Here is a 27,208-nt window from a genome sequence, read left to right as displayed (position 1 = left end):
CAGAGGAAGAGGGTGTTCCTGCTCTGGGTGGGGAGGGGACAGAGATTGGGGGGGAAGCTTCTGCTTTTGGGGGGGGTATTTTCCAGCCAAGGAGCTTTCCCCTGGGTGGCTTGTGGGGGTGCCTGTTGCTGAGGAAGGAGGGGCTGGGGGGACGGGGACTTGTTAGGGGGAACAGGCAGGAATTTCACTGTTCAATAATGCCCTGGGCAGGCAGTAGGCCTGGGATGCTGGGCACCTCAGGTAACTGCCCATCATGGTGAACTGAAGTGCAGTGGTCCTGGTCAGCTCGCTGTCTGTGATGGCCCTGAGGGGACTGTGGCTCATCAGCTACGAGCAAGGGGCCTGTGGAGCCGTGATGTTCTCCAGGTAACGCCGCCTACCACCTGCCTGAATCTATGTTAATCTGAGTCTCCACTGCTTAAAGTGTGTGCCTGAGGGTGGCTCATGCAGACCTGGCAAAACAAAACAAAAAATAAAAATCAAGCCAGGTCATCGAGTGATTTTGTGTAAATACTGTTTTACTAAAATTGCTACTCTCAGATTATGATAGACCCAATAACTTTAATCATTGTGAATCTCATTGTGTCAGGGAACCTTGACAGGGCTAGTAAATATCTCTCAGTGGGCTTTGCTTCATCAGAAAATCAGGTCAAGTTCGTACGTGACCTAGAAGAGGCACATTAACTGTCGCAATGTTGAACATGACTTTGCAGTCAGCATAGACAGGGACAAATAGTGTTTAATGTCCTGTGTACTGATCATGGCCCTAATAGGGATGCCCATGACCAGTGGCTCAATAGTAAATGTGATTTGGCTCAGTTTACACTGATTACAATGTTAGACAGGACTTTGCATTATTTATCATGACTCCACAGGGTTAAGTTCTAACATATTCTAGTGAAGACAGGCCTACTGAAACACACAGCAAAATCCTCCATCCTCTCTAGAGAATAACTGTAACACATATGCACTGCCCTTCAAATCCATCCTCACATAAGGAAGAGAGAAATGCTGAAAGGTCATTTAGGTCCTAGTTCTACAATCTAATATGTGCAGGCCGGACCCTTGTGCTTTCCCAGAGCCTCACTGTGATTTCACTGGAGCACCATGCTGGTGCATGTGTCTGCCCATGCAGTGCTTGTTGCAGGGCTGGGTCCATGGATTATAACAAAATGAAATAATTTTTTTAAATGTTAAATGCTACTAGGAACAGAGATAAGGATTTATTTTTTAAAAAATCTATTTTCATTTGGGAAGAAAGTTGGTACTTTTTTCAGAAGCGTATGGAAACTCAATAACTGCTCAAATTATATGGGGCTGATTTGAACGGACAAAAGCAATGTAGTGCTAAACTGAGACTCCCACTCCATCCTTAACCTGAAGCTTGGTAATTCAGTACATATGCATAACATTACCCACTATTTGGCACAATAGAGTGAGAAACTGAGATTCAAATTTTTGTTTATGTTGGGTTCTTTGCATTATTTAAAGACTAATATTAATTGCAGAAGAGTATACAAAGCATTAAACAACTTACATGACTGATCAAATGCCATAGTAAAGCTTGGTAAGTATGAGGACGGGGCTAAAAAGTGAATAACTAGATGAAATATAGTGGAAATATAGTGATGTGGTTGGATACAGTTTTGTCAGTAAGATTTTGGTATTACACTAGTAAAAATATATTTGATATTTCTGGGCTGTGATTGCTTATTTATTCTTTTGTTATAATTTTATTGCATTTGCTTTATTTTTGAATAGTAACTCTTACCAAAAAAATTACCAATTTGTAATGTAAGAACATCAGTATTTTCATAGCAGCTTGAATGATGATATATGGAACGTTTCGACTGCTTCTGCAAAATAAACAAACAAAACTAATCTCCATATTGGGTTTAAACTGCATGATGCCAATTAAATCCTTTTTCATTAATATTGTACTTCAAGTTGACAGTGTCTTTTTAATTTTAGAAAATAATTTTTAAAATTTCCAATATCTGAGAGAGCAGTAAAATAACCCATACTATTTAAATTCCTTTTTAACAAATGTTAGTGGTGGTGTTTTTTCTGTTCCTCTGATGTTAATGAGAGTCTTTTCATTAAGAGAAAAAACTACAGTATCTGGTGGCACACAGAAAACCATGAAGGTGACTCTACAAAATGTTGTCAAATGATCAACAGAAACAACTGAAAATGTAGAAAAACATTGTTAACGTCTTTTGAGTTTTAGTACTCTTCTGTTTGTAACTGGAGAGTAGGTAAAGTATTTTCAGCCAGAAGTGTGATTTTTGCCCAAGTTGATTGTAACCTTCATATAGAGAGAGTTCTTTGGGCACTAAACAGGCATTTTCCAGGAAGAATTTATTTATTTAGGACTCTTACTCCTTTAGAACTGAAAGCACAGAGCAGAAAGGCTTCTGACTAGAAAAGTGTTTTCGTGGGAAGTCTCCTGCCTGTTTGAGAGTAATCTGTATGATTCTAGAGGATTGTTGTTCTCTAGAGAATGAGAGAAGGGAACCTGGACATATTTGAGACAGGAAAAAATTGTGGGGCCTGAAGAAGGGGTAAAAGTGGAGGACTGCAATCTTATTCTCAATTCAACACAATCAAGAGAGAATCCAGAACAAGACAAAAAGAAAGTAGTCTCACCTCCAACCTCAGATGAAGACTGCTCTACCCTAGAAATTCCTCCTCTTCTATGTATTAGAGTAGTATTTAGAGGTCTCAGCCAAGATTGGGGCTCTATTTTACAAACACATAGTAAGAAACAGTCCCTGCCCTGAAAACCTTACAGTCTAAACAGACAAGCTGGACAAATGGTGAGAGAGTAAACAGAGATAATTGAAGAACCAGGAAATAGAACTCAGGTTTCCTGAATCCTAGTCCAGTGCCCTATTCAGTAGACTATTCTGCTTTCCACAAAAACACTTTAATGTTTCTCAGTGAACTACATGGAAGAGGACAAAGAGCACCTTAGACTTCTAGTGATGTCCAGACAAAGATCCTGTCAGTTTTCTAGGGGAACTAATAAACCTGTTGCACATAGTTGTGTTGGAATACCCAAGTTCATCATCATCAGTGACCTTAACTTCAACATAGATAATATAAAGAATGTCTTAACATCCAGTCTCCTATCTCGCCTGGGTTTCAGAAAAGTCATCTCCAGACTCATGCACTCAGCTGGATGCACGCTAGATCTGATGTTCAGCATAAGCAAGGACATTGGAGACATCACAAACATTCCACTCTCTTGGTCTGATCACATTCACATCCAGGCAAAGATCAGAGCATTCATACTATCTTATAAAGATAGGTGCACCACCACAGCTGATTCACCAGTGGAAACTTTTAAATTCATGAAATTGTCAGTGTATCCTTGAAGGGAAAACCACAAGGCTAAGAGACCAGCAAGTCAATAAAGCAATATAATCATCTGATGGTCACCACCATCAGTGCTTTGAATCCAAGCCTCTCCTCTGCATGCATAGAATGAGATCACTGTGGTTTGCTGACAAACTTCAAGCAGATGAAGTGTGCTGGCAGAAGACTAGGATATTAGTGATGCAAAACTTTACACCCCAAGCATTTCCTCGTACCATATTTTCAAAAAAACAGCCAAAAACAAGAGTTAATCCCCAAGGCAGAACTTGGTCCCATCCTATTTAATTATGTTTCACAAGTCCTAAGAAAAATTCAAGCTGTGAAACAGATCCATGCCCCCTACTCTTCATCATGTATATGAGACCACTTGGAGAGATGATTCTCAAACTTTTTTGTGTGGTCCATGTGTAAATCACACAGTTCTGGCTTCTTTTTTTGTTATGCTTTCTTATCCAGGCTCTTCACTACAAAGGCCTAGATGCTTGTAAAAACCAGCTGAAAACAACCGGGAGAAGCCAGCGTAGCTGCCACCAATGAGGGCTTCTGCCAAGAGAGGAACCAAAAGGGACTGGAGCTGTTTGCCAGCCAATGGGAGAAGAACCCTCTAACTAAAGAACTATGACCAGAGGAACAAGGAGTCAAAGGGAGCAGAACACATGGAAGGCACAGATAAAATGAAGTGCAAAAGGACTGAGAGACTCATCCTATCTTTTTAATTTCTGTAGAGTCATGTAAATAGTTTGTTTTAAAAATTTATATATATATATATATATATATATATATATAACTTTTGCTCCACTATTGCTTAAAAGAGTCTTTTAGGTGGGTCTGAGAGCAACACCAGCAAACATGCTGTGGCCCAAATAGGAATCTATTTCAGGATGATTAGGGGAGGGAGTAAACCAGTGACAACACTCTTCCTCTTTTGTCAACTGTTAAAAAGTCAAATCTTCAGTTGTTCCTGGTAGATATAAATTAGCCTAAGAAGAAAATAGGGATTTCTCCCCCCAACAAATAAATAAATTAATATTGTTTGAGGATAAATTACCAGGTGTAGCATAAAATAGCTGGCTTGATTTTTCTCAAATTCTCTCACTAGAAAATCAGAGACAAATATGTAAAGAATATTTATACAAAACAGAAATTTTAAAATATATAAAATCTTTTAATGTAACATTAAGATTATAACTTTTTAAACAGTCAAGAGATGTATATATTAAGTAGTTATTGTAGTCTTAAATTACACATACTGTACATACAGTTTAGAATCCAATTTTACCCACACACAAATCCAACTCCTGTTGAAAAAAATGGACTTTTTTATTGAAAGACCTTTGTATATTAAAGTAAAGGTTGCTCACTAACCTTAATATTAGATTAATTTAAGTAATCACCGCTCTACAGATTTTATGATGTAAGCTCTTGCCTATTCAGTTTTGGAATTACAGAATTATGGAAGTCCACGGTGGAATAGCAATGCAAAACTACATAGAATCATAGAACTGGAAGGGACCTCGAGAGGTCATCTAGTCCAGTCCCCTGCACTCAAGGCAGAACTAAGTATTGTATGTACAAAGAAAAGGAGAACTTGTGGCACCTTAGAGACTAACCAATTTATTTGAGCATAAGCTTTCGTGAGCTACAGCTCACTTCATAGTATGCATCCGATGAAGTGAGCTGTAGCTCACGAAAGCTTATGCTCAAATAAATTGGTTAGTCTCTAACGTGCCACAAGTACTCCTTTTCTTTTTGCGAATACAGACTAACATGGCTGTTACTCTGAAACCTATTATATGTATGTAACTAACATTGATATTATGTATTTATGTTCTTCTATAGTCTTATAAATATTATTATAATAACACTAAAGGTAGCAGAAATGTTGTATTGCACAAATACATAACTTATTTTTCATTTTTCCTGGAAACCAGTCCTCAGTGAATGAAACCTAGCTTCCTGGAAAGTTTCAACTTTTAAAGTTCCGTTGCACAGGTGTTGTTTATGCTTGTTTTATTTTAAATAGTCTGCATCTTTTTATAACAGAAAAAGATACATATCTTTATTCAAAAATGGGTGAGTACTTTTGCTCAAACTTTCCAATAAAAATCCACTTGTTGCTAAAAATCTTATTTATTATTAGCAGTGATTTAGGCTCTGATTTGCAAGTTGCTCCAGGTGGGCAGACTCATTCACCCACATGCTTCATTAGGGTGCCATAGGGGTCCATGAGCACAACATAATTTGCAGGATGAGGGCCTTCAAATGTTCTGTCCGTGCTTTTATATTTGACTGAACCTCAACCCTGACTATATCCATCTTCCATAGTTCTTTGTAATACTCCCTCTCAGAGCAGCAGCAGAATTTCTGCATTTGGATAATTAGAAAAGACAATGTATAGCTCAGACAATATCAGGAAATGTGTGTGTTTTGTATTATGGGCGGGGTAAGATGAGTAATGCAAATGAATTTCTGCTTCTGTATTACAGGCATTACCCCACTGTTGAAAAACGAGCAAAAGCCTTCAATGGAGCAAGCTATGTGACTGTACCAGAGGACAGTGTTTTTCTTAAAGCATTGCTTTTTGAACTTAAGCTGACAGATCCAGACAAGAACTTTGTGGAATATCGAGATAGCTGTTCTCGAATCAACAAGACTTCTGTGTATGCGCTTCCAACAGGAGGAGGGGACCTCTGGCCTGTCCTTGCCTTTCAGAAGAGTGGTTTGATATATGTTTGTCTTCCCCTAGTTGAGCAATTCTTGAAGCCACGCCCACCCCTCATTAGCATTAGTGGAATCTCACAAGCCTTCGCTCTCTTGTCAGGATTGCTGGTCTTCATTAACTCCAGTCAGAAGAATGAAGCTGAGATGAGTGCAAAAGTGGGCCAACTTCCAAGTTTGCTCATGCAGGCCTGTCCATATGGCACCCCATTAGATACAGACTTGAATGGCTTATTAGATAACATTCATGTTTCTACAAACCACACGCAGAAACAACCAATTTGGAGAATTAGCACATACAAAGGCAAACCTCAGGTTAATGTTTGTATCACTGAAAAAGTCAAGTCCATGCAATATGACAAAACGGATGTTGCAGATATGTGGCAGGTTTATGGAACTGTGACTTGTAAGGTGAGGATATTTCTAGTACAAATCTGACTAACCTGTTTAGCATATGAGCGGACTAGGAAAAGTAAAATTTCAGTTCATTTTACCTTGGCATATGGGGCAATCGAACGAAATAGCTTTTATGCCTAAATGTGTACCAGAGGATATTTATTAGATTAGTGAGCTAAATCAGAATAAAAAATGTTGCTTTACTGTTATTTTCTTGCATTCTTCACACATTTTTTTCACTAGCTATTTATGGGAAATAAAACCAACACTCCTCTCTAGCATCATCCATACCAAAGTATTTTACAATGTTCTTATTATTTTAAATGAAATAGTAAGTGTTTGCATTTAAGGACAGGGAATGAAAAATGACAATTACAGTGCTAAGTTTACCCCAGCCATCTAATAAATGTCTTGTTTAGTAATGATCACCAAAACCAAAATTCTTAAATGAGAATGTTAAAAGTGTCTTTGCATTAGCGCTTTAAAAATTGCTTGGTGGGTTTCAAGTAAATGAAAGTTTTTAATTTTATATCTTTCTTTCTTCTATTAAAACAAAATCATGCATCCATACATGCTATTTCTAATTCCTAATGTTGATAAATCTAAGAACATAGATTCTTATGAAAGAAAACAGGGTTATAATAGCCTCTGTGTGTGTTTCAGGTGTTCATTTTTATTAGTAAAAATGAGGAAGCAAATTGGTTAAGTAGATCAATAATATTTTTATGAAACATGCTAATATTTGTATCTTTAATAGTGAATCCAGTAGCTGTATCAAATGATTTAATGTTTCTCTTCTTTATCATAAATTGTGCTGGAGAAGTGTGTGACATTATTATAACTAACCATTTTTTTAGCTGGTATTGTTTGATAAGGAGAAAAGAAATTCTGATAATGTGCATCATGGTAATTTAATTATTAGCAATAAGTGGCAGCATGCTCATCATAGGGAAGTTGACCAAAGTCTACTGTTCTTGAAGACTCTGGGTTATTTCCCACCAGTTGTGCTGGTGGGGATTATCTTGGTGTAGAGATTCTTGTGCTCAGTGGGGCAGGTTTCTGGGTCACTTTGCAGAGTAGATAGCCAGCCATAAAGAGAAAGTATTGGTGTAATCACGCACTGTTGAGCTGGTGCACCAAGTGACTAGACAGTGGATAGCACTGCAGGTCATCACTGTGAGAAAGCTGACATGGTATCTCAGTGGACATTAATAGCATGTTTGAATCTATTAAACAGATATATGAATAACTGAATTAATTGGACAGACCATTACTGAATATGTCTATCAAATTCTTAATAATGTTACTGCATGTGCTTGGTTCAGTTGCATCTTTTACCAAGGAGTGCTTATTAATTAAAAGACTGTTCTATAAAAGATTCTGTGTTAATGCTCCTTAGGATATCAGAAGGTTAAAAACTGGGGAAAATACATGGGTTTGAAAGTATATCTGTCATTCACGTGCGAGCCCATTTAAAATTCTTTAGTGGGATCGTTTAGTTTTTGTTTTATTTTCAAATGTCTAGTTCTGATTTTAGAAATACTATTGAGTAATTTCCTGACATTTTGTGTTCAAGTGTGATTTAGAAGGAGCTACATCAAATGTGACTGTCAGCTTGAACCTCCCTGCCAATGGCTCTCCACTCCAGGATATCCTGGTGCATCCCTGTGTGACTTCTCTTGACTCTGCAATTCTTACTTCCTGTAGCGTTGATGTCATGGATGATTCTGCATTTAGCGGGCCATATAAACTTCCTTTCACTCCTCCTTCTGACTTATTCAATTTGTGCTACTATACTTCCCAGGTAACTACATTTCCTGATAGATATAACTTACCAGTCTTTCAAGTGGGTGTGGAGGTGGGAGAAAATCTTTTTTTTTGAGAGAGAGAGAGAGAGAGAGAGAGAGAGAGAGAGAGCGTTTAAATGAGCTTCCTCAGGGATTAGCAAACTTTATTCTGACACAGTAGAGCAAAGATAAGGTGCCAGGAACTGTTCCTAGCACACCACAAATCTATGTAGCATAAGTGACCTGAAAAGCCTGGCTTGCAGGGTCATTAAAAATATATAGTTTTCAACATAAATTAATCAACTATTAAACTACTTATTATTAAAGAGTATAACTAACTTCTTGAAGGTATTGCTGAATTATTCCTAAAATTAGTCTACTCTTTTCAGGTGCCTGTACCACCAATTTTGGGATTTTACCAGCTGAAGGAAGAAGAATTGCAATTAAAATTAACAGTTAATTTAAAACTTCATGAAAGTGTAAAAAATGCTTTTGAGTACTGTGAAGCTCGTATACCTTTCTTTAACAGGTAAGAGTAAAGAAATCCTAAATAATTTTCTTCACCTCCCTAGTAGGCTTCTTAGAATGGGCTCTCACGGATCAACATATCAGGTTTTGTTCCCCCTCAAGCATATGTCAAAGGCTGCTGTCATTGAAAGACAAGAAATCACCTAAAAAGTATTCAAACTCGAATGAGATACTCAGGATATTCAACTGGATCCTGATTCTGGTATCCTTTTTTTTTATCAGCGATGCCAACAGTCAGGACAGATGCTTTCTCCAACCAGATTTATGCTACTACTCTGAAAGGATAACTTGGATCACTTTCACTGAATATCCTATTTCCCTCTACCATTCTTTGTGTCAAATTTAGCCACCACCGACCTGGTGGTGTAAGTCTTGAGGTTGCTTCCAAACCAGGATCTCCCAAATGTAAAAACTTCTAATCATTGTCAAAAATCAGCTTATCCAAATATAGGTTTCAGAGTAGCAGCCGTGTTAATCTGTATTCGCAAAAAGAAAAGGAGTACTTGTGGCACCTTAGAAACTAACCAATTTATTTGAGCATAAGCTTTTGTGAGCTACAGCTCACTTCTTCGGATGCATAAAGTGGAAAATGCAGTGAGGATATTTTATACACACAGACCATGAAAAAATGGGTGTTTATCACAAGTACTCCTTCTTATCCAAATATAGTTATTTAAAATTAAAATACAGTTTTATTAAGCCTGACGATTGGTATGAGTGTATTGTCATATAATTATCATTAAATTATAACTGAAATTCTACAAAGCTGCTGACATTGATCATAGCAGTGGTAAAATGCTGTCAAGGAAATAAATGAAATAAAATCACCAAAAGCTCTACTGCAGTTAATACGTTAAAACAGTAATGATCCCCCTTGGCTGTAATTTCTTTCCACAAGATAGCAGTATGTTCCGTTCAGTGTGATTTCTCTGTGCACACATAAACAGTGACATTCGTTTTAATACATTTCTTGCTTTATTCAATAAAATACCTGTCAATAAATAGTTGTCTGGTGTTCGTTCCAATGACATTTTACTCCCTTTTCTACAATAGGGGTCCAGTCGCTCATTTGGAGTACAAAGTTAGTTATGGCCAGCTAGATGTATCTCGAGAGAAAAGCTTATTGGTTTGGGTCATAGGTAAGCTGAATAAAATACATCGTTCTTTTTTCCAGAGTCATTTTTTGTGTACATTTGTTTATCTAATTTTTTACTGAGGCAGTTTTTGTTTCTAGGACAAAAGTTTCCCAAATCATTAGAAATTTCTCTTACTGGAACTGTGACTTTTCGTTCTATGAGCAAAGAGCAACCAGTTGATCCAATTTGCACTGGGAGTACTGCATATGTAAAAGTGAGTTGTAGTCTTTATGAGAGTTAGTAATCACTTTTTATTAATTAAAATTGGCTATGAAACTACATTGATTTGCATCACACACAATCAGTATCTTTGTTCTCTATTTTTCTAGGATGCTCCTTCCTATCAATTTTATGTCTTTGCACACCAAGAGTGGCATAATTTAGATTACCAGCATTTCTGAAGTAAGAATAAAAATATGCATCTGATCATGTTTTCTCCATATTTTTGTAGCTTTATTTTAGGATCCCAGACTACACACTTACTGGATGTTATGCAGATCAGCATTCTGTTCAGGTCTTTTCAACAGGAAAACCAAAAATAAGTACATGTGAGTTGTTCAAAATTATTGAATATTTAGTTGAAATGGTAAAGTGGAGTTGTGAAGTACAAATAATTGGCTGAGTTTTAAAATTAGATTATTTTTGTTGATTTTATTAAATATTATTTTCAAAGTTAGTGAATTTCAGTGTAAAAATCACTAAAGTAAAAAACATGTATCTCTTTTAAAAAAAAAAGTTTGAAAGTACCTTTTTAATCAAATGATGTGACTGAGTCTGACAAGAATGTAAAGATCTAGTGACACGGTAACTAGAAATATCACACCCGCTCTTACAATAAATAGTGCAGTCTTTCTGACAAGATAAACCATTATGAACTACACTTGGAAACTGAATTATGTACTCCAGGTAGAATAGCTACTGTATTCTAGCTTCAGCTTAAATTATGTCTTTTTTAAGATTCTCTTATAACATGTATCTGATAAAAAAGGGTTATAGAAGAGGAACAATATTCACGTGGCATAAGTGGGTAATCTCTATATTTTAAATATTTATATGGCCCCCATTATCAAAGTATCCAAGTGCCTACAGTCTTTAATATTCTTTAATATATTTATCCTCACTGCAAATCTGTGATGTAAGAAAGTGCTGTCATCCCCAATTAACAGTGGGCCATTCTTTTTCCGATGTGTTTGAACACTTAAGGTCCTTGGGTCTTCACCAAAAAAGTACCACTGTTGGGCAAATATTAGACACTCATTAAATGTGAGTAGGCAGTGGTGGCTAATAAAGTCACTGTTTTATTTGCTGCTTCTTTATTTTGTAACTTGTTCCAAGTACCTCAGCAGAAGCCCAGAAATTCCTCATGAGAACTCAAGCGGTGCCAAACCATTCATCACAGTAGTTAGTTGTCATGCCATATATATTTATATTGAATACACAGTTTATATTCACTAAACAAAATCCAAACCATACGCCTGCTTTTGAGTTAGCCTCTGTTTGAATTATAAGCTTGTGACCAATGTATTAGTAGAGGTAATTGAAGCTGAGACTTTAAATATCTCCTCTTCAGAAACAATTCCCAAATAATAATTTGGGTATTACAATTTAAAGAGTGGGTATTACACTTTTTGGGTATTACACTTTTTCTGTCAATTAGTAAGAATGGATCAATATTTTCTTAAATTGAATAAAGTCATATCTTAATGCAAGACACCATTTAACGTTTATTTTGTCTATCTTTTTTAGCCCGGGAATTGATTTCCTCAGATTATTACATCTGGAATTCCAAAGCCCCAGCACCTGTAGTGTACAGAACATTATTTTTCTAATTTCCCTGTGAAGAATTTTTGCATTTGAACAAAAAAGACCGCTATCAAAAGTGATGTTAATATATTGTAAAGAAAAAAAAAAAGGTAGTATTTTTAATGAATATATTCGTATTTAACTTCCTGTTTTGGGGGAAAACATCAATTTATTTCAATTAAAATTATAATTTATCTTGTTTGCTGTAACGTTTTTAGTCTTAGATACTATTTGAAAGAATACACTTTTAAAGTCTGATTCCACCCCTCCATCTCTACCCCACACACATCTTCCCGCTATTTTTAACTTTTACAAAATAAAGATCCAGTGCTGCAAGCTGGTATGGACAAGCCCTGTTCGTATGCAGAATGCCACCAACTTCAGTGTGGTTCTGTGCAGGCACCAGCGGTCCATCAACACACACAAACTTACAGGCCCACATAAAGTGCCTGATCTTACTCCTATAATGAAGTCAAGGAGTCAGACTGGACCCTAAATTAATAGTGCAGTCCAATAGCAAAGAATCATTTTAATCTTTGTCTTCATACAGTTGCTCTTCCCCATTTGTTTGACAAGATGATTTTTGTATGTGGTTCTGTATGAAGTACATATGAACACTTTAGCTCATTTATATTTTAGTAATGGCAAATGAATTGTATCGTGCTTTTAAAGTTGTGAACAATAACCACCTAATGACATTGATAGCAATGATCTGGAAATCTACCTTTAGATAGCATTGTTATAGGAGACAGTAGCAAAGATGATACAGAGATGCAAATACAGTTTAAAAAACAAATCATCAAATATTTACAAAAAATAGCGAACAAAATTATCCAAGTTTGTTAATGTGCTGAAAAGTATCGCTAACTCACTTTTGTTAGAAACCTGGGCTTCAAGCAAAGGGAATATGAGTTAAACCTCTAATTTTCAGAAGAAAATTAGTATCTGCAGGAACACAGGAAACGGACTTTAAGAGAGAGATCAGGAAATGAGCAAATTGTGAAAGGCTGGCGGAAAAAACTGTGGGAACCTGGAGAATGACACAAAAGAAGAGAAGAATGCCGCCTTTAATAACTGAGCACCATGGTTGCTGCTACAGTACCTCTTGTTTAACTGTACGCTGTGTGATAATAAGATTAGTGATTTATATAAGGAGGAAAGTTTTAAGCTATAATTTAAATATGCTTAGATTGAGATAGTAATCTAATTGGTTGAACGTTCTAAAGAGTAGATTGGTTCATGTGAACCATGCAGCTCTGCTGAAACTGCTATGCAAACTTCTAAAGGACAGCTACAGTATGGTGGAATTAAAATGACCCATTTTACAAAGATGCTGCATTCATTTTTACTACTGGACAAATAGTGCATTCATAAATTCCCTAGAGTTTTGGCCCCTACCCTATGTACAAGAAAGCTACAGAAGGGCCATGAATCTGAATTTCAACTTGTGGGGATTGCTTTGCACCATCCCAGTAGAGGGAAAGGAGATTTGTTCACCCTTCATAGCAGGCACCACCTTTGTAATTCACAGGTGTCCAAGAATCTCCAGGACAATCCTGTGTATCTTGGAGCATCAACAGGGCTGAGGAATTCATTGTGTGACAGCAGAAGCTCCCTTGTCCATGATAGCAGGGCTGCTTCACAAGCTGTGCTCCTTTTGGTTCACCTCCTGTCCATGCTTCCAAATCTCCCTAAGCGAGGAGGACTTCAGTATGCAAGAAGGGAAAGTGATTGGCAGGATTAATTTACGTGGGGATGTCAGTGAAGGTTTGGAGGGGGATGATAGTGCAGGTGATGTCTCTCCTCAGGCCGTTACCAGCCTCTCTCACCTCCACCTGAAACCATGGACATCACACAGCAGAGAAATCCTTTGTAGTCAGAAGATGAGGGAAATAATGCTACTAATTCTCAGTCCCCTTCTGACAAAATGTGGCTCATTGGCCTTCAATGGGATGTTCTGAGAGCATAATTTGACCCACACGTTGGAAAGCAGCTATGAACTAGTCAACCTCCAAGACAAACTCAAGTAGACCAAGCATGTTTGAGCTAAATTGTTTAATAGCCACAAGATCCCTCTTTGGTGTGGTGATTGTGAGATAGCTGCAGCCTGAACAATGGGAAACAGTGTTGTTGTTTTACTGCTAATTATAACCACCACAATCCCCCATGATACCTAATGGAAATGCTATCTGAAAATGTCATGTCCACAGCTGAGATTACTATACAGGAGAGGTTAGAGAAAAAATTCTCTTAATTTGTTTACTTTGTGTATTTGATGGTATGTTGTGTCGAGCCGGGTTTGCTGTTTCCTTATCAGTTTTCCCTATTTGTGTGGGTCTTGCGAGAGAAACTTTTTTTTATATCAGGAAAATGTGATTGTGAACCCACAAAAAATTCAAGGGTAGGTGTTCCTGCAACTACTTCTGACTTGTTCTGATGTTAACTAGACATCAAGTTGATGTCCCTTTAGTTGCTTAGTAATGTACCAAGCCTCTTTTTCAAGATAAGGTCATCCATTTAATACTTACTTCAAATAATTACTCAATATTTTCTGTACCAAAGGGCAGTTTTAAGAATCTTTTTTTATACATAGTGCTCTTTCTCAGAGGAAGGGCCCTGACTCTTGTAATTCCATATTTGCACCTCTCTCACAGATACAGCTGCTAAAGCTAGACATTTTTAAATCAGCATGTCCAGATAATTTACATCCAAGAGTTTAAAAGAGCTGGCCAAGGAGCTTTCTGCACCATTAATGTTTATTTTCAATAAGTCTTAGAACACAGGGGAAGCTCAAAAGGAGAGGAAGAAAGCTAATGTTATGCCAATATTTTAAAAAAGCAAATGAGACAACATGGGTAAGTATAGGCCTATCAGCCTGACATCAATCTAGGGCAAAATAATGGAATTAACTTAATCTGTTTTGATTACCTAAGCTTGTTTAATAAAGGTAATAGTGTTTCTGTAATATACTTTGTACTGCACTTCATTTTGATTAAGAAATTAGAACAACGGAAAGTCAATATGGCACACATTAAATGAACTAAAATCTGGCTAACTGATAGATCTCAGTGTAATTGTAAATGGGAACTTATCGATTGGGTGTGTTCCTAGTGATGTCCTGTCTTGATCAGTTCTTGGGCCCATGTTTAACTTTTTTATCAATGAGCCAGAAGAAAACATAAAGCATCACCGGTACAATTTGCAGACCTAATTTGCGCAAGTGGTAAATAATGAAGAGAGCAAGTCACTGATACAGAATGACCTGGATCGCTTAGTAAGCAGGGCACAAGCAAACGATATGTGTTTTCATGTGGCCAAATGTAAAGTCATACTTCTAGGAACAAAGAATGTAGGCCCTACTTACAGGATGTAGGACTCTATCCTGGGAAGTAGTGACTCTGAAAAGGAGTTGGGGGTCATGGTGAATAATCAGCTGAACATGAGCTCTCAGTGTGACGCTGGCTAATGTGATCCTCCAGTATATAAACGGGAATGTTGAGTAGTAGAGAAGTTATTTTATCTTTGTATTTGGCTCTGGTATGACCACTACTGAAATACTGTGTCTGGTTCTAGTGTCCACGGTTCAAGAAAGATGTTGAAAAATTGGAGACGATCTTGCAGAAGATCTACAAGAATGGTTACAGGATTGGAAAACATGCCTTTTAGTGAGAGAATTAAGGGGCTCAAACTGTTAAAAGTAAAGGTTAGGTTAAGTGGTGACTATCACAGTTTATAAGTGAATACATGGGCAACAGAAATTTGATAATCAGGCTCTTTAGTCTCAAAGACAAAGCTTCAACAAAATCCAATGGCTGGAAGTTGAAGCTAGACAAATTCAAATAAGGTGCAAAATTTTAACAGGGTAAATTTACTTTTGGAACAACTTACCAAGGGTTGTGGTGGATTCTCTATCGTTGGAAAGGTTTAAAATCAAGAGTGGATATTCTTCTAAAAGCATGCTCTAATTCAAACGGGTATTCATTCAGGGAATTCGTATGACCTGTGTTACACAGGAGGTCCGCCTAGATGATCACAGTGAGCCCCTCTGGGCTTGGAATCTGAATTTCGACTTACTGTACAGTCTAGTCTCCCCATGCACTATTGTTGTAATCCTTTGGGATGAAATTCAGCAAGGGGCAGAGGGCACATACAAGACTCCCTATGCCCTAAAGCACCATAATGGCACTGCACAGTGGAGGAAATGATTGCAGCTCTGTGTTCCCTAAATGAGCCTTTAGGAAGAGGCTAGTGCATCCCTGCTTGTGAAGATGCAGTTGTGGCATTATGCCCCATATTCTTCATAGTAATATTATTATGAGTATGACCTAATTATGATGTGCAAGATAAGGCATGTGAGATATCATTGGAAAGGTTATGATTTACGGAATATGATTATTCTACTTGTATGCATGTAGTATTTGGATATCTTGAAGTTAGGAATACTGTCTATGCATCTATTACAAATGTGTTTACACCTGGGGAATGCCCACTAGACAGAATGCATCAGTCTAGATGGCTGGTTGGGAAGGGCTATTAAGGAAAACAATAGGACTTTGAGGATGCCAATCTCCCAGCGGGAAGCCTTCCTGAGGACGTTACAAACAGTCTCTCTCATGGCTGCTATGGCCTTACAGAGGCATGTGACCAAGTCACCTGGTACTGGACTCCATCAGAATACTAGTGTTTTTCCACTGACCAGGTGTGGGAATCAAACCGGGAGACAAAGGGTTCCTGCCATATGCTAAAACTATTTAAGGCAGGGGAGTGACATCATCATGAGTCATTCTTCACTGACTCCCCGCCCAAGATTACTGCTGTAAACACCTAAGAAAAAAACACTAAATTGGGGGATGTGACAGGTTGGATCACAGAAACCCCCTGAGAGCTGCCACCTGATGTGCCAAGACTACTTCTGCCCCTGCTTTCCTGCCCTGTCAGCTTAGGACTTCAGTGCCCTGTCTGGTTTGAGCCTGCTGCAAACCCAGACCCAGGTCTGAACCACGTCCCTTAACAGCTGTAGGCTTAATTGAAAGCAGCTTACAGAAGTGTTCCTGTCTTTAACACTCAGATGTCCAACTCCCAATGGGGTCCGAACCCTAAATAAATCCATTTTACCCTGTATAAAGCTTATACAGGGTAAACTCATAAATGGTTTGCCCTCTATAACACTGATAGAGAGATATGCACAGCTGTCCCCGCCCCGGCAAGTATTAATACATACTCTGGGTTAATTAATAAGTAAAAAGTTATTTTATTAAATACAGAAAGTAGGATTTAAGTGGTTCCAAGTAGTAATAGACCAAACAAAGTGAATCACCAACCAAAATAAAATAAAACCTGCAAGTCTATGTCTAATAAAACTGAATACAGACAAAACCTCACCTGTTCCAGTAAGCTTCCTTTTACAGACTGATCTCCTTCTAGTCTGGGTCCAGCAATCACTCACACCCCCTGCAGTTATTGCCCTTTGTTCCAGTTTCTTTCGTAGGGGTGGAGAGGCTCTCTTTAGCCAGCTGAAGACAAAATGGAGGGGTCGCCCACCGGCTTAAATAGACTTTCTCTTGTGGGAGGAGACCCCCTCTTCTCTCATATGCAAAGTTCAGCTCCAAGATGGAGTTCTGGAGTCACCTTGGCAAGTCACATGTCCATGCATGACTCATGGTTTTTACACACAGAAGCCATTGCCCACATGGTATCTTGAATGTCTCCAGGAAGACTTCTTATGTGGATCGGAGCATTCCAAGATACATTGTTCCTTAAATGCTTCTTGATTGGCACTTAACTTTGCGAATTCCTTTCTCCAGGAACTGACCAAATGCTCAACTAAGGTTATTTAGAAATCAAGCCAGTACACGGCCAATATTCGTAACTTCAAACAAAAAAATATACATACATACAAATAGGATTAATAGATTCAGTAGATCATAACCTTTACATAGATATGTTACGTGGCATATGTAGCATAGAACATATTCCAGTTGTCATATATATTCATAAGCATATTTCCATAAAACCTTATGGGGGGCACTGTCACAGGGGAGAAGGGCTGAACCTAGGCTAGAGAGTTTTCTAGCCTGTGAAAGGAATACCTGGAGTTTTAAGCTGCAAGCAGGTGTAGCTTGCCCTCAAGAATCTCTGCAATCTGCCTAAAACAACATTTAGGGTGAGAATTTTCTACTTATGTCCAATTTCTTTAGTATATTAAGCTTAGATTGCATTTTGTTTTATTTGCTAGGTAATCTGCTTTGATTTGTTTGCTATCCCTTATAATCACTTAAAATCTATCTTTTGTAGTTAATAAACTTGTTTTTGTTTTGTCTAAAACCAGTGTGTGGAAATCATAACTGTGGGGCAGAAAGCTGTGTATATTCCTCTCCACATTGAGGGAAAGGGCGACTCTCATGAGCTCACACTGTACAATTCTCTGTGCAGCGCAAGACAGTCTAATGTTGGGTTTACACTCCAGACGGGGGTGTGCACTTGAGTAACTGGGCAGTTCCTTAGCTGAGCCTTCCTATGCAGAGCTGATCTCAGCATCTGTGTGTGTAGCTGTAGCTGGGTGTGTCCCTACCTGTGTGTGTGCTGGCAAAGTGTAGTCTGAAGCTTGGAAAAGGATTTGGCAGGCTTGCCTCAGCAGTAGTGTAAAGGGAGCCCAGGCTGGTGGGTCAGGCGGGCTCAGCGGTACCCCAGTTCCAAGTGGCACCCCGGGGGTAACCCGTGACAGCAGAAGCTCCAAACCTCAGCAGAAGAGATGCAGCATTTGCTCTTACAGTTGATTGCCACAGAGGGGCTGCATTGCAGCTCCATAGCCTGTTTATAGGTTAGCTCCCCTGGCACCAGTTCTTAATTTGCCACACAATGCTCTGTTATTCACACAGTGTGCAGGGGAGGGAGAATGAAACAATTGGGGCCTAATCTAGCTCCATAGAAGTCAATGGCAAAAATTCAGTTGACTTCAAGGGCAAGTATGGGCTCTTTGTAGACCACCGAGGTATGCACCTAGCAGATTTTCTGCAATTCTCTTCTCTTATTTCCATGAAACCACAAATCTGTTTCTGCTCTAAGATCCACTGATTGCAATATCAGGAACAGGACTATGACTTCAGGTGGGCAAGTGGGAACTGAAGAATTAGCTCCTGTTCTCATGTAAATGACTTTATTAATCAATAAACTAAGGCGCGAGAGAGATTTCCTCCTGCCCTCGCCCCCTTAAACTGAATGCTCTAAGGTTTTCCAGTGAAGGGATGGCCTTCCACTTGGAATGAGGCATAGCTTGTCATGGTAGATCTTTGCAATGACACTTCGTAGTTTTTGACAACAAGGGACCATTGGGCCCTGATTCAGCAAGGTACTTAAGCATGTACCTGACTTTAAACATGTGAGTAGTCTCATGGATTTCAGCTGAAATCAATGGGATTCCTCATGTCCAGCTGAAGTCAGTGCTTAAAGTTAGGTATGTGCGTTAAGTACCTTGCTGAATCTGGGTCTTGGTCATTAAAATCTCTCTGTTGCTTCCACCGACTGTCATTCTTAGTCACTACGTTTCCTTTCATGATTTCCTAATTCTTGCTGCACACACCTGGGCAGCAGAACAGCTGTCTTCATCCTCAGTTGAAGTTTATTCCTCATCTTGATCAACTGCTAGGGAGTGCCAGCAAACAATGTGCCTTGGACTTTTCTCTTGGGAAGAGACCTTGAGGGAAACCATTACCCTCAAGCTGATTCTAGCCCCCATTGGCTGAAGAAAGACTCCCCCTGAGGTCATTCCTGAACGAGCATCTCTTGTGTGATAACGCTATCAGCAGAGTCATCTGACAGGCTAGGCTAGGTTTCTCTACCAGCTGAACAATTTTTTAGGCATTTCAGTAAAATGAAATGAGCCAAGTGCCGAGGTCAGCAATTGATCTTAGAGGTGGTTTGTATTTCACTGAGGCAGATCAAGGGCAGTAAGTAAAAATCATCTTTTTCATGCTAAGGCCTTTCCCTCTGCCTTAATAGAGCATTCTAGAAAGCTGGGTGAAATCTCGACAATTTTTGTTAATCTTCATGGTATCTGTAGCCATCCATAACAGTAGAGAACTAAAACCAATTCCAGTTCTCATCCCATTGAGATCAGCTGGTCTCACTGTGTGACGCATTTTGATTTTGTCTAGAAACCTATCTCTTCAGGATAATTTTTTTGAAGACAAAGTCTGTTTCCCATTTGGTAGGTGACCTGTTTAATGTTTTCCCTGTGTCTGGGAACTCCTTAGTGTAATTAGTGACCTTTGAACTCCACAACTAATCCTGAGCTATTTTGTATTCCTTACTCATCTTTAAGGCTGGACCTTTCTTTTCTTTTGAGTCCGCTGCCACAATTAAAGAAGAAACAGCTGCATTTCAAAGGGATTCCGATTCCAGAAGCTTAATCGTGATTGACATGTTCTTATTCTAAGCTATAAGAAACTCTAAGAGTCCTTTCTTGGGTTAAAACTTCAATCATTTTCTAAAAAATTATCTCAATATGGATTTTATTCATTTTCTTTGATAACCATTCTTTGCCATTTTTTTAACTTGAAAGATGCTTTGAGTTTGCAATGAATATGAACTGCTTCTATTGAAAGACTGAATGGTGTCAAACATATTCTCAATGTAAAAGTGGCTAAATTCCATTTAGTGTCAAAATCTGATTACGAAATCTGACGTCTGCCATATATCCAAATTTCCTGCCATGTATCCAAAAGGTGAGAGAGGTGGAAAGCGCCTGAAAATGAGCACATGGAGAGGCTCGTCTTGAGACTGATGATAAAAGCAGTCACAACAATTGCACGGTCTTCATATTTTTTCCAAAGTTTTCATAACTCAGACTAAGAATGCCACAGCAGTCTAAAACCAGTTTAGTCTCCTCATCTTCTGTTCCACCACAGTTGGGTTCCCTGCAACAACAACAACAACAAAAAAGACAATTTACTGGCTTTAAAAATCTTTGTATGATTACACATTGAAAGACTGTAGGTCTCTGAAACTCTTATGAAAATAGTTTCTGGAAAATGATGGAAGCCTGTTGTTTTCATTTATTTAACCCTATCCATCCTGCTTCTATTTGTATTCATTCATTAACTCAGCAACACAAGCTTTAAAATAAAAATCTGAAATTGTATCTATAAGCCAACTGGTTTTATAGCTATCCTCCAAAATAAGTCATTAAAAGTAAATGTATATGAAATTATCAGAAAGGACTCCCGGAGGCTGGCAGGTACAGAATAGTAGTTTCTAAGACAAAGGTCAAATAAAAAAAAAAAAGAGGATGTTAATAAACAGCCCTCAGGTTTAAGGGACTTTTTTTAAGGATTACATCTTAAATTCCAACAAATCAGATTTAGGAGTTACTGAAAGTGAAATTGATCCATCCCTCATCCAAACTTTGCAATACTTTCCTGTTCTGACATCATTTAGATAGTTAGCTGTATTATCAGATTAGAAGCCATTGTACAGGGCTGCTGAAAGGAAAAGGAGGCAAAAAGCTAAACACTGGATGAATTCTGAACCTTTTAACCTGGCTGAAGTACGTTGGTCCCTGTTATGCAAATACCTTCAATCCTTTGCTAAGTTCAGTGGAAATAATTTTCTTGAATGACAGGTTTATTCAGCAAGGATTCAGTTGGTGATTAATCCCCCTTTGATCTAGGGTATTTCACTTAACTACCAGTTACCTCGTTCTGACAAAGTGCAACTGAGATTAGGGAGATCACTAGAACGCTACCAGGGTGTGCGTTTATTCTCCATAACCTTTTCAAGCAAGGGCCAAGAATGCAATCTCTTTTCTGCATTTGAAGATGTAAAGTCCTCTCTTCTAAGTTAGAAAGTCAACTGAATACCAAATAAAGTTTGTTTCTTACATAATAGGACAAACAGCTCCTCTTGCTTTGGACAACAATGATTTTAGGAAATCTAGGCCTTTTCTTGTCCAAAACAAGATGGTCGAACTAACAGTATATTTTGCTACATGCGCTATTCCACATGACGTATCTCAAGGGAAGGGCCTTGTCTTCTAGTGAGAGAAGAGCTTCTGTTCTGCAAAGCTGGTCCTCCAGTTTCCATTTGATTACCGAACAGCATGTGGCGTGTGTGAAGGATCCATGGTTTTGAAAAAGATACTAAAACACACAATTCTCTATCTTAATCTATTAAGCTTTTTCCCCTTAGAAGTCCAGTGTGGTGTTGACCTCTTGTCTTGGGCTGGAAAATCCCTGCTATATCTACATGGCTATTGTCAGATTCAATACATGCATAGTTCTATATTTTGTTCCATAAAATATTTTTAAAGGAACACATATTATGATTGATGAGGGAAAAAAGGGTTCATTAGAAGCACGTTTTTCAAACTTAGATTTGGTGGTGGTCTCTCATCTGAATCTATATCCCCCCGCCCTTGTTTATGCATTCTCTAACATCCCTCTCTCTGTCTTGCCTTCTGACTTATTAAATAACTTTGTACTAATGTAATCTGCAAAATATGAGATATGGATGGTAGTATAAGAATAAGACCTTGATTCTGTAGCTGGGTCTGCCACTCTGGTTCTCATTGCAGGCCAGGGGCCTCAGACTGTATTTATTTTTAGTGAAATAAGAAAAGGAAGGCAATATTGTTTATGTCATTTCAGGTAAGGTGACTGCCAGCATTTTCACTCTACCCGCTCGCATTTTAAGGCTTTACTATTTGCACATAAATGAATGTTAATCAAAAAGGTTATCCCAAGAGAACATTTATTTTATTCCTAATTTAGGCTCTGATCCTGCACATGCTTAACTTTATGCCTTGTGAGTCGTTCCCATTCAGGTCATAAGTTAAGTTAACCCTGGCCCAGATCATCAAAGGTTGATTTCTATGGAAGTTAGGAGCGTGAATACCTTTGAGGGCCTGGGTGCTTAAGTCTTTGCAGAATCAGGGCATTAGAAGCTATGTGTGGCTACTTTTAAGTTCATGACTGAACTTTAAAAAGTTCTTAAAATGCATTTTTTTGCTAGTATTCTATTACTTAAAAAAGCCTGAATTTGTAAACAGCTGATCTATAGCATGAGTGTTTTAGGGCACCGGGGAATAAGCTTGACTTGGATATTCCATTCTGATTCAGTCCCCCATCCTCATTTCAGTGAAAATTTCATATGGATTTCAGAAAGCAAACTTATTGCACATGCCTCACAGCTGAATCAACACAATGGTTCCTGGAAGGCTCCATCACAGTCTATCAGGTCACTAATACACACACTAAGAAGGATTTACACTCTAGACAGTAACAGCTTCTTAAGAGCCATTACAGTGTAGTGGGTTTTAAAAAGAAATCCCTTTTTAAGAAATGCCAAAATCTGGAGTTACATGAGAGTTTGTAAAGGCTGCTGAGGGTGCTGTTAGGGTCTCTGGTAAATAAAATGTTACAGTTATTCAGTTAAAAACAGGTGACTGTAACAAAGTATTCTATGTATTTACTGTGATGATCATATCAATTTCATAACATTCTTGGGAGGGAAGAGAAATTAAACCTAGAAAATAAACCAACAAGAATTTAACCTACATAATAATTGTAAGACCAGATTGGTGAGGTAATATATTTTACTGGACCAACTTCTGTTGGTGAAAGAGACAAGCTTTCAAGCTACAGAGAGCTCTTCCTCAGGTCTCAGAAAGGAACTCAGTGACATAATAATTGTGACATACTTAAAGAAACAAAAACAAAAAACCAAACCAGGCTAATCTTTCTACAGTCTAGCTGATGTTAGATAATTAGTTACTAAATTAAGATAATTAATTACCAAATCAAACAATTTAGCAAAATTCATTTTATCTATATGAATAATACAAAATGTTTGGACTGTACCTCTCCAAGATGAGCAGGAAGCAAGGTGCAGTGGCTTCATTAGTTTGTACTGTATGTGTAATCAAGATGCAAAAAATTTGTTATTGAACAGCTGTATTGTGTTTAAGGTATTTGCATGTCAGTTCCCTAACAATAGAAATAAATTCAAACAAATAATAATAAACTTCCAGGAAATACGAGGTTAAGGATAATACTCCGCCCTTATTAAGTTAAAAGTTTTTATCCCAATTAATGTTGTTAAAATATTCTTGAATTTCTTAAGAAATAAACAGTTCATGAAATTAGAATATATCTTAACAAAAATTAGTGTGACACTGTGTTCTCTTTGTTGATCAGCTGGTAACACCTCTAGATTATATAGTTCGTAAAGCATCATCCTTCGCACAGGCCACTGTTTTAACGTTGTAGGATATGACGGGTCAACATATTATTTGTAAAAGAGGTAGGAATTACTCAGAAAAGTGGAAAACGTTAGTGTCGTCAGGAATTTTAGTTAGGAGTATGGCTGTTATGGAAAATTATACTCTTCAAAGGCCTTTTCTGCCCCCTGGCGGCAGTGAAAAAATCTACTCATTTAAAAAAAAAAAGTCCACTGCAGAATTGATGAGAATGATGAAATATTTCTTATTGATGTGTATTTCTGTTGTTCCTAAGCGCCTCCGTCATGGATCAGGATATTTGTGTGCTAGACACCATGCAAACACAAAACATTTGGTTTTCGCTGCAAGTTTATGCTGTCTCTCTAATAACTAAAATGGGCCAAAGTATTCTGTCAGGCCAGGTTCAGCTGTTCAGTTCCCCGTCCTTTCTTAGTTTATTCATGTGCTTATTGCTCTTCCAGTTGAAAGGTGCTTGCCTGCAGTATTACAGGCACAGCTTGCTTATCTTTAGAGATCACGGAGACTGGAGAAATGCCTCACATCACCAAGGTTCTGATTCTGCAGACACCTGTGCATGCACTTAGCTTTACACCTGCCAGGAGCCACAACGGCTGACGCACACAATTAAGCAACTGTGTAGCGTTCTTGTCGGAGTTTTCCCCAAATCCACTGCCCTCCTCAGCCAAAGGGTGGTGATGCCTTAAGGACTTAGGGACAGTTAAGGCAGGGATAATTATGGGACTAATTGGGCCTAGGTGAATGGGATTTGCTGAAATCAATGGAAATCAGACAACTTGTTTTCTTTGAAATCCCACTAGGCACCTATCTGCCTCTTGAGGCACCTAAATAACTTTACAAATCTGGCCCTAAGTAATTTAGGAGCATAAATTCATTTGATTTTCAATGGGAGTTGGGCTCCTAAATAGTTTAGGTGCTTTTGCAAATCCCTTGTAGAATTGTTAATTAAGTACTGTAGAGCCAAATTCTCCCCTTGTTTACACCTCTCGCAACTTGCTGAGAGCAAGAGGGGTTTAGATATTTAATTTGAAGGTGATGGGGCTCTAAATGTAGGGCAATAACTAATGGGCTTAATCTGCAGCAAGGGAGATTTAGGTTGGATATTAGGGAAAACTTTCTAGGTATAAGGGTAGTTAAACTCTGGAATAGGCTTCCAAGGTCAGTTGTGGAATTCCCGTCATTGGAGGTTTTGAAGAACAGTTGGGCAAATATCTGTCCAGGATGGTCAAGGTTTACTTGGTCCGGCCTCAGCGCAGGGGCCAGACTTGATGACCTCTGGAGGTCCCTTCCAGCCCCACATTTCGATGATTAGGTTCAAAGGATAATATCAATGGATATTCTAAAGCATTGTTTTCTACATTTATCTATTTGAATTTTCACAGTTCTGCAAAACTATGGATTTTAAAAGGTGTGGGTTTTTTTTACAATTGTATCCATTTAAATTTACACAGGTGTGGGAAATTATGGGGGAATCAGTCAATAGACAGGGTCAGATAGAAATTATTCAATGACCGTAGATGCTGAGATTCAAAAAGTTAAAGCTTGATAACTGTTAAAACGCAAATTGTCAACATCACATGTTAAAATATACAAAGTAAATGTCCTTAAATCAACTTCTAAGAAGTTCTCAAGCAACATTTTTATATTTCTTTGCCTATCTGTACATATTGATTATTACTGATAGAAATGTTTCATCGATTTGTGTGTGCATAGTGAAATTGACGTTTACTGACATTCACCAACAAAAATCTAATCATTCTAAGCCTATTTATGATGTAGGCAAGGGCAGAATTTGGCTGGTTTAATATAATTACTTGTAGTTCTGTGGAAGCAGGAAGGACTCCAAGATGAGTTTGCAGAGTTGGCAATTGGAAAAAAAAAATCTTTGCAAATTTGACCTCAAATCAAAGCGAGAGAATCAACATGGAATGACATCTTGCCATTTTTACAGAATCACTTCATTATTTAAAATGCAATTCTACTAAAAATGGAGTCTATTACATTTCCCTTTTTCATTATGTTTTGTCCAATGAATTGTGCTCTGGTATAATTGATATTACATAGCATGCAAAATGTAAAACACTGTTTTATTGTATGATCTATTTGAAAAGGAAGGGAGGAACAAGCAACTTAAGATATAGCGCAGAAATGTCTCTAAAACAGTCATTTCCACATTTCTTCACCTTCTCACCAGGTGCAGCATATCTATTTCTGCAGCAGAGAGGAGCAGGTTTTATATGTGAAACCGTAGAACTGCACACGGGTTACTGGTGGCACTTCTGATTCAATTAACTTACTCAGTGGAACTGCCAAAGAAACTAAATATGACTAGAACAAGAGAAATGACTGGGCCAAATTAATAGAACTAGATCCTTTTACCGGCTCTATAGCAATCCTGATCACAAACCTTGAAAAGCAAATTGGAACAAGCAAATTGCTGTTGAAAAATTCTTTCAGCACTATGCTGTTGCTACTCAACTAGTCATTGCTGGGAGTCAGAGGTTGAAAAATCCAGGTTTGGCATTAACAATAGAGGCATTATAATGACTAACATTTAAATTCTATTTATTGAAGTGTTGGAAATTTATTAGTTGCATCTTCAAATTCACTGAAGGGGCTGCCTTGTTGTGCAGAACTGCTAACAGAATTGAGCACTTTATTTTGAAGAAAAAACCCAAAAGCATTCCAATTTTGCTCATATTTCCCACAGCTAACCAAGTGAAAGCAAACTCAGGTCTGAAGATTATACTTTAGAGAGAGCTTGCCCCATAAATTATTCTTTTCAGGAGCCCGTACTGGGAGGGAAGGAGATTTTTTCCAGACAATAAATCAAGTTATTTTTAAATTAAGATAATTTTACTCATAAGACTTCACACATGCTTCATGCAATTGTGCTGCTGATCTTCAGCACGCATAGCAAACAATCTGTTCAAAGAGAAAAATCAAAGCCTCACAGAACTGCAAATGAGTGTGTATTGTTTAAGTGGATGTGTAATTGAATATAGTGATCAAATATGCGTGGGAAAACATCCATAGTTAGCCTGTAGAAAGAATAATTGCATGTTACGCTGCAATTTACACTGAACCCTTTTACTGTAAAAGAGCAGTAGATGGTTGAATTGTGTGGCAGAAGAGAGCTAGCATATCATCTGTATGTCCTTCCACCAAATTTATTTCCTAGCTGCTATTTTACATTGCAACAACAC

General features: G+C 38.0%; 1 protein-coding gene across 3 annotated transcripts; it reads left to right on the top strand.

Moving 5' to 3' along the window:
- Positions 1-160: 160 nt before the first annotated feature.
- AP5M1 (adaptor related protein complex 5 subunit mu 1) lies at positions 161-18,633 on the top strand. Of its 3 annotated transcripts, none has more exons than XR_013346455.1 (9): positions 161-366; positions 5,868-6,510; positions 8,072-8,299; positions 8,672-8,811; positions 9,864-9,949; positions 10,045-10,160; positions 10,398-10,494; positions 11,693-11,859; positions 13,281-18,633. XR_013346455.1 is itself a non-coding variant. In XM_077819568.1 (8 exons), the coding sequence occupies exons 1-8, from the start codon at positions 299-301 to the stop codon at positions 11,773-11,775; spliced, it is 1,461 nt and encodes a 486-aa protein (XP_077675694.1). In that variant the 5' UTR covers positions 161-298; the 3' UTR covers positions 11,776-11,948. The 3 variants fall into 3 exon arrangements, 1 of the variants encoding a protein (XP_077675694.1); XR_013346456.1 differs by having other exon boundaries at positions 15,323-18,629; XM_077819568.1 differs by lacking the exon at positions 13,281-18,633 and having other exon boundaries at positions 11,693-11,948.
- Positions 18,634-27,208: the final 8,575 nt, after the last annotated feature.

This window comes from Eretmochelys imbricata, chromosome 6 (assembly GCF_965152235.1).
Source record: "Eretmochelys imbricata isolate rEreImb1 chromosome 6, rEreImb1.hap1, whole genome shotgun sequence".
NCBI lineage: Eukaryota > Metazoa > Chordata > Testudines > Cheloniidae > Eretmochelys > Eretmochelys imbricata.
The sequence above is the reverse complement of the archived record's forward strand: the minus strand, read 5'-3'. Positions and strand labels throughout refer to the sequence as shown.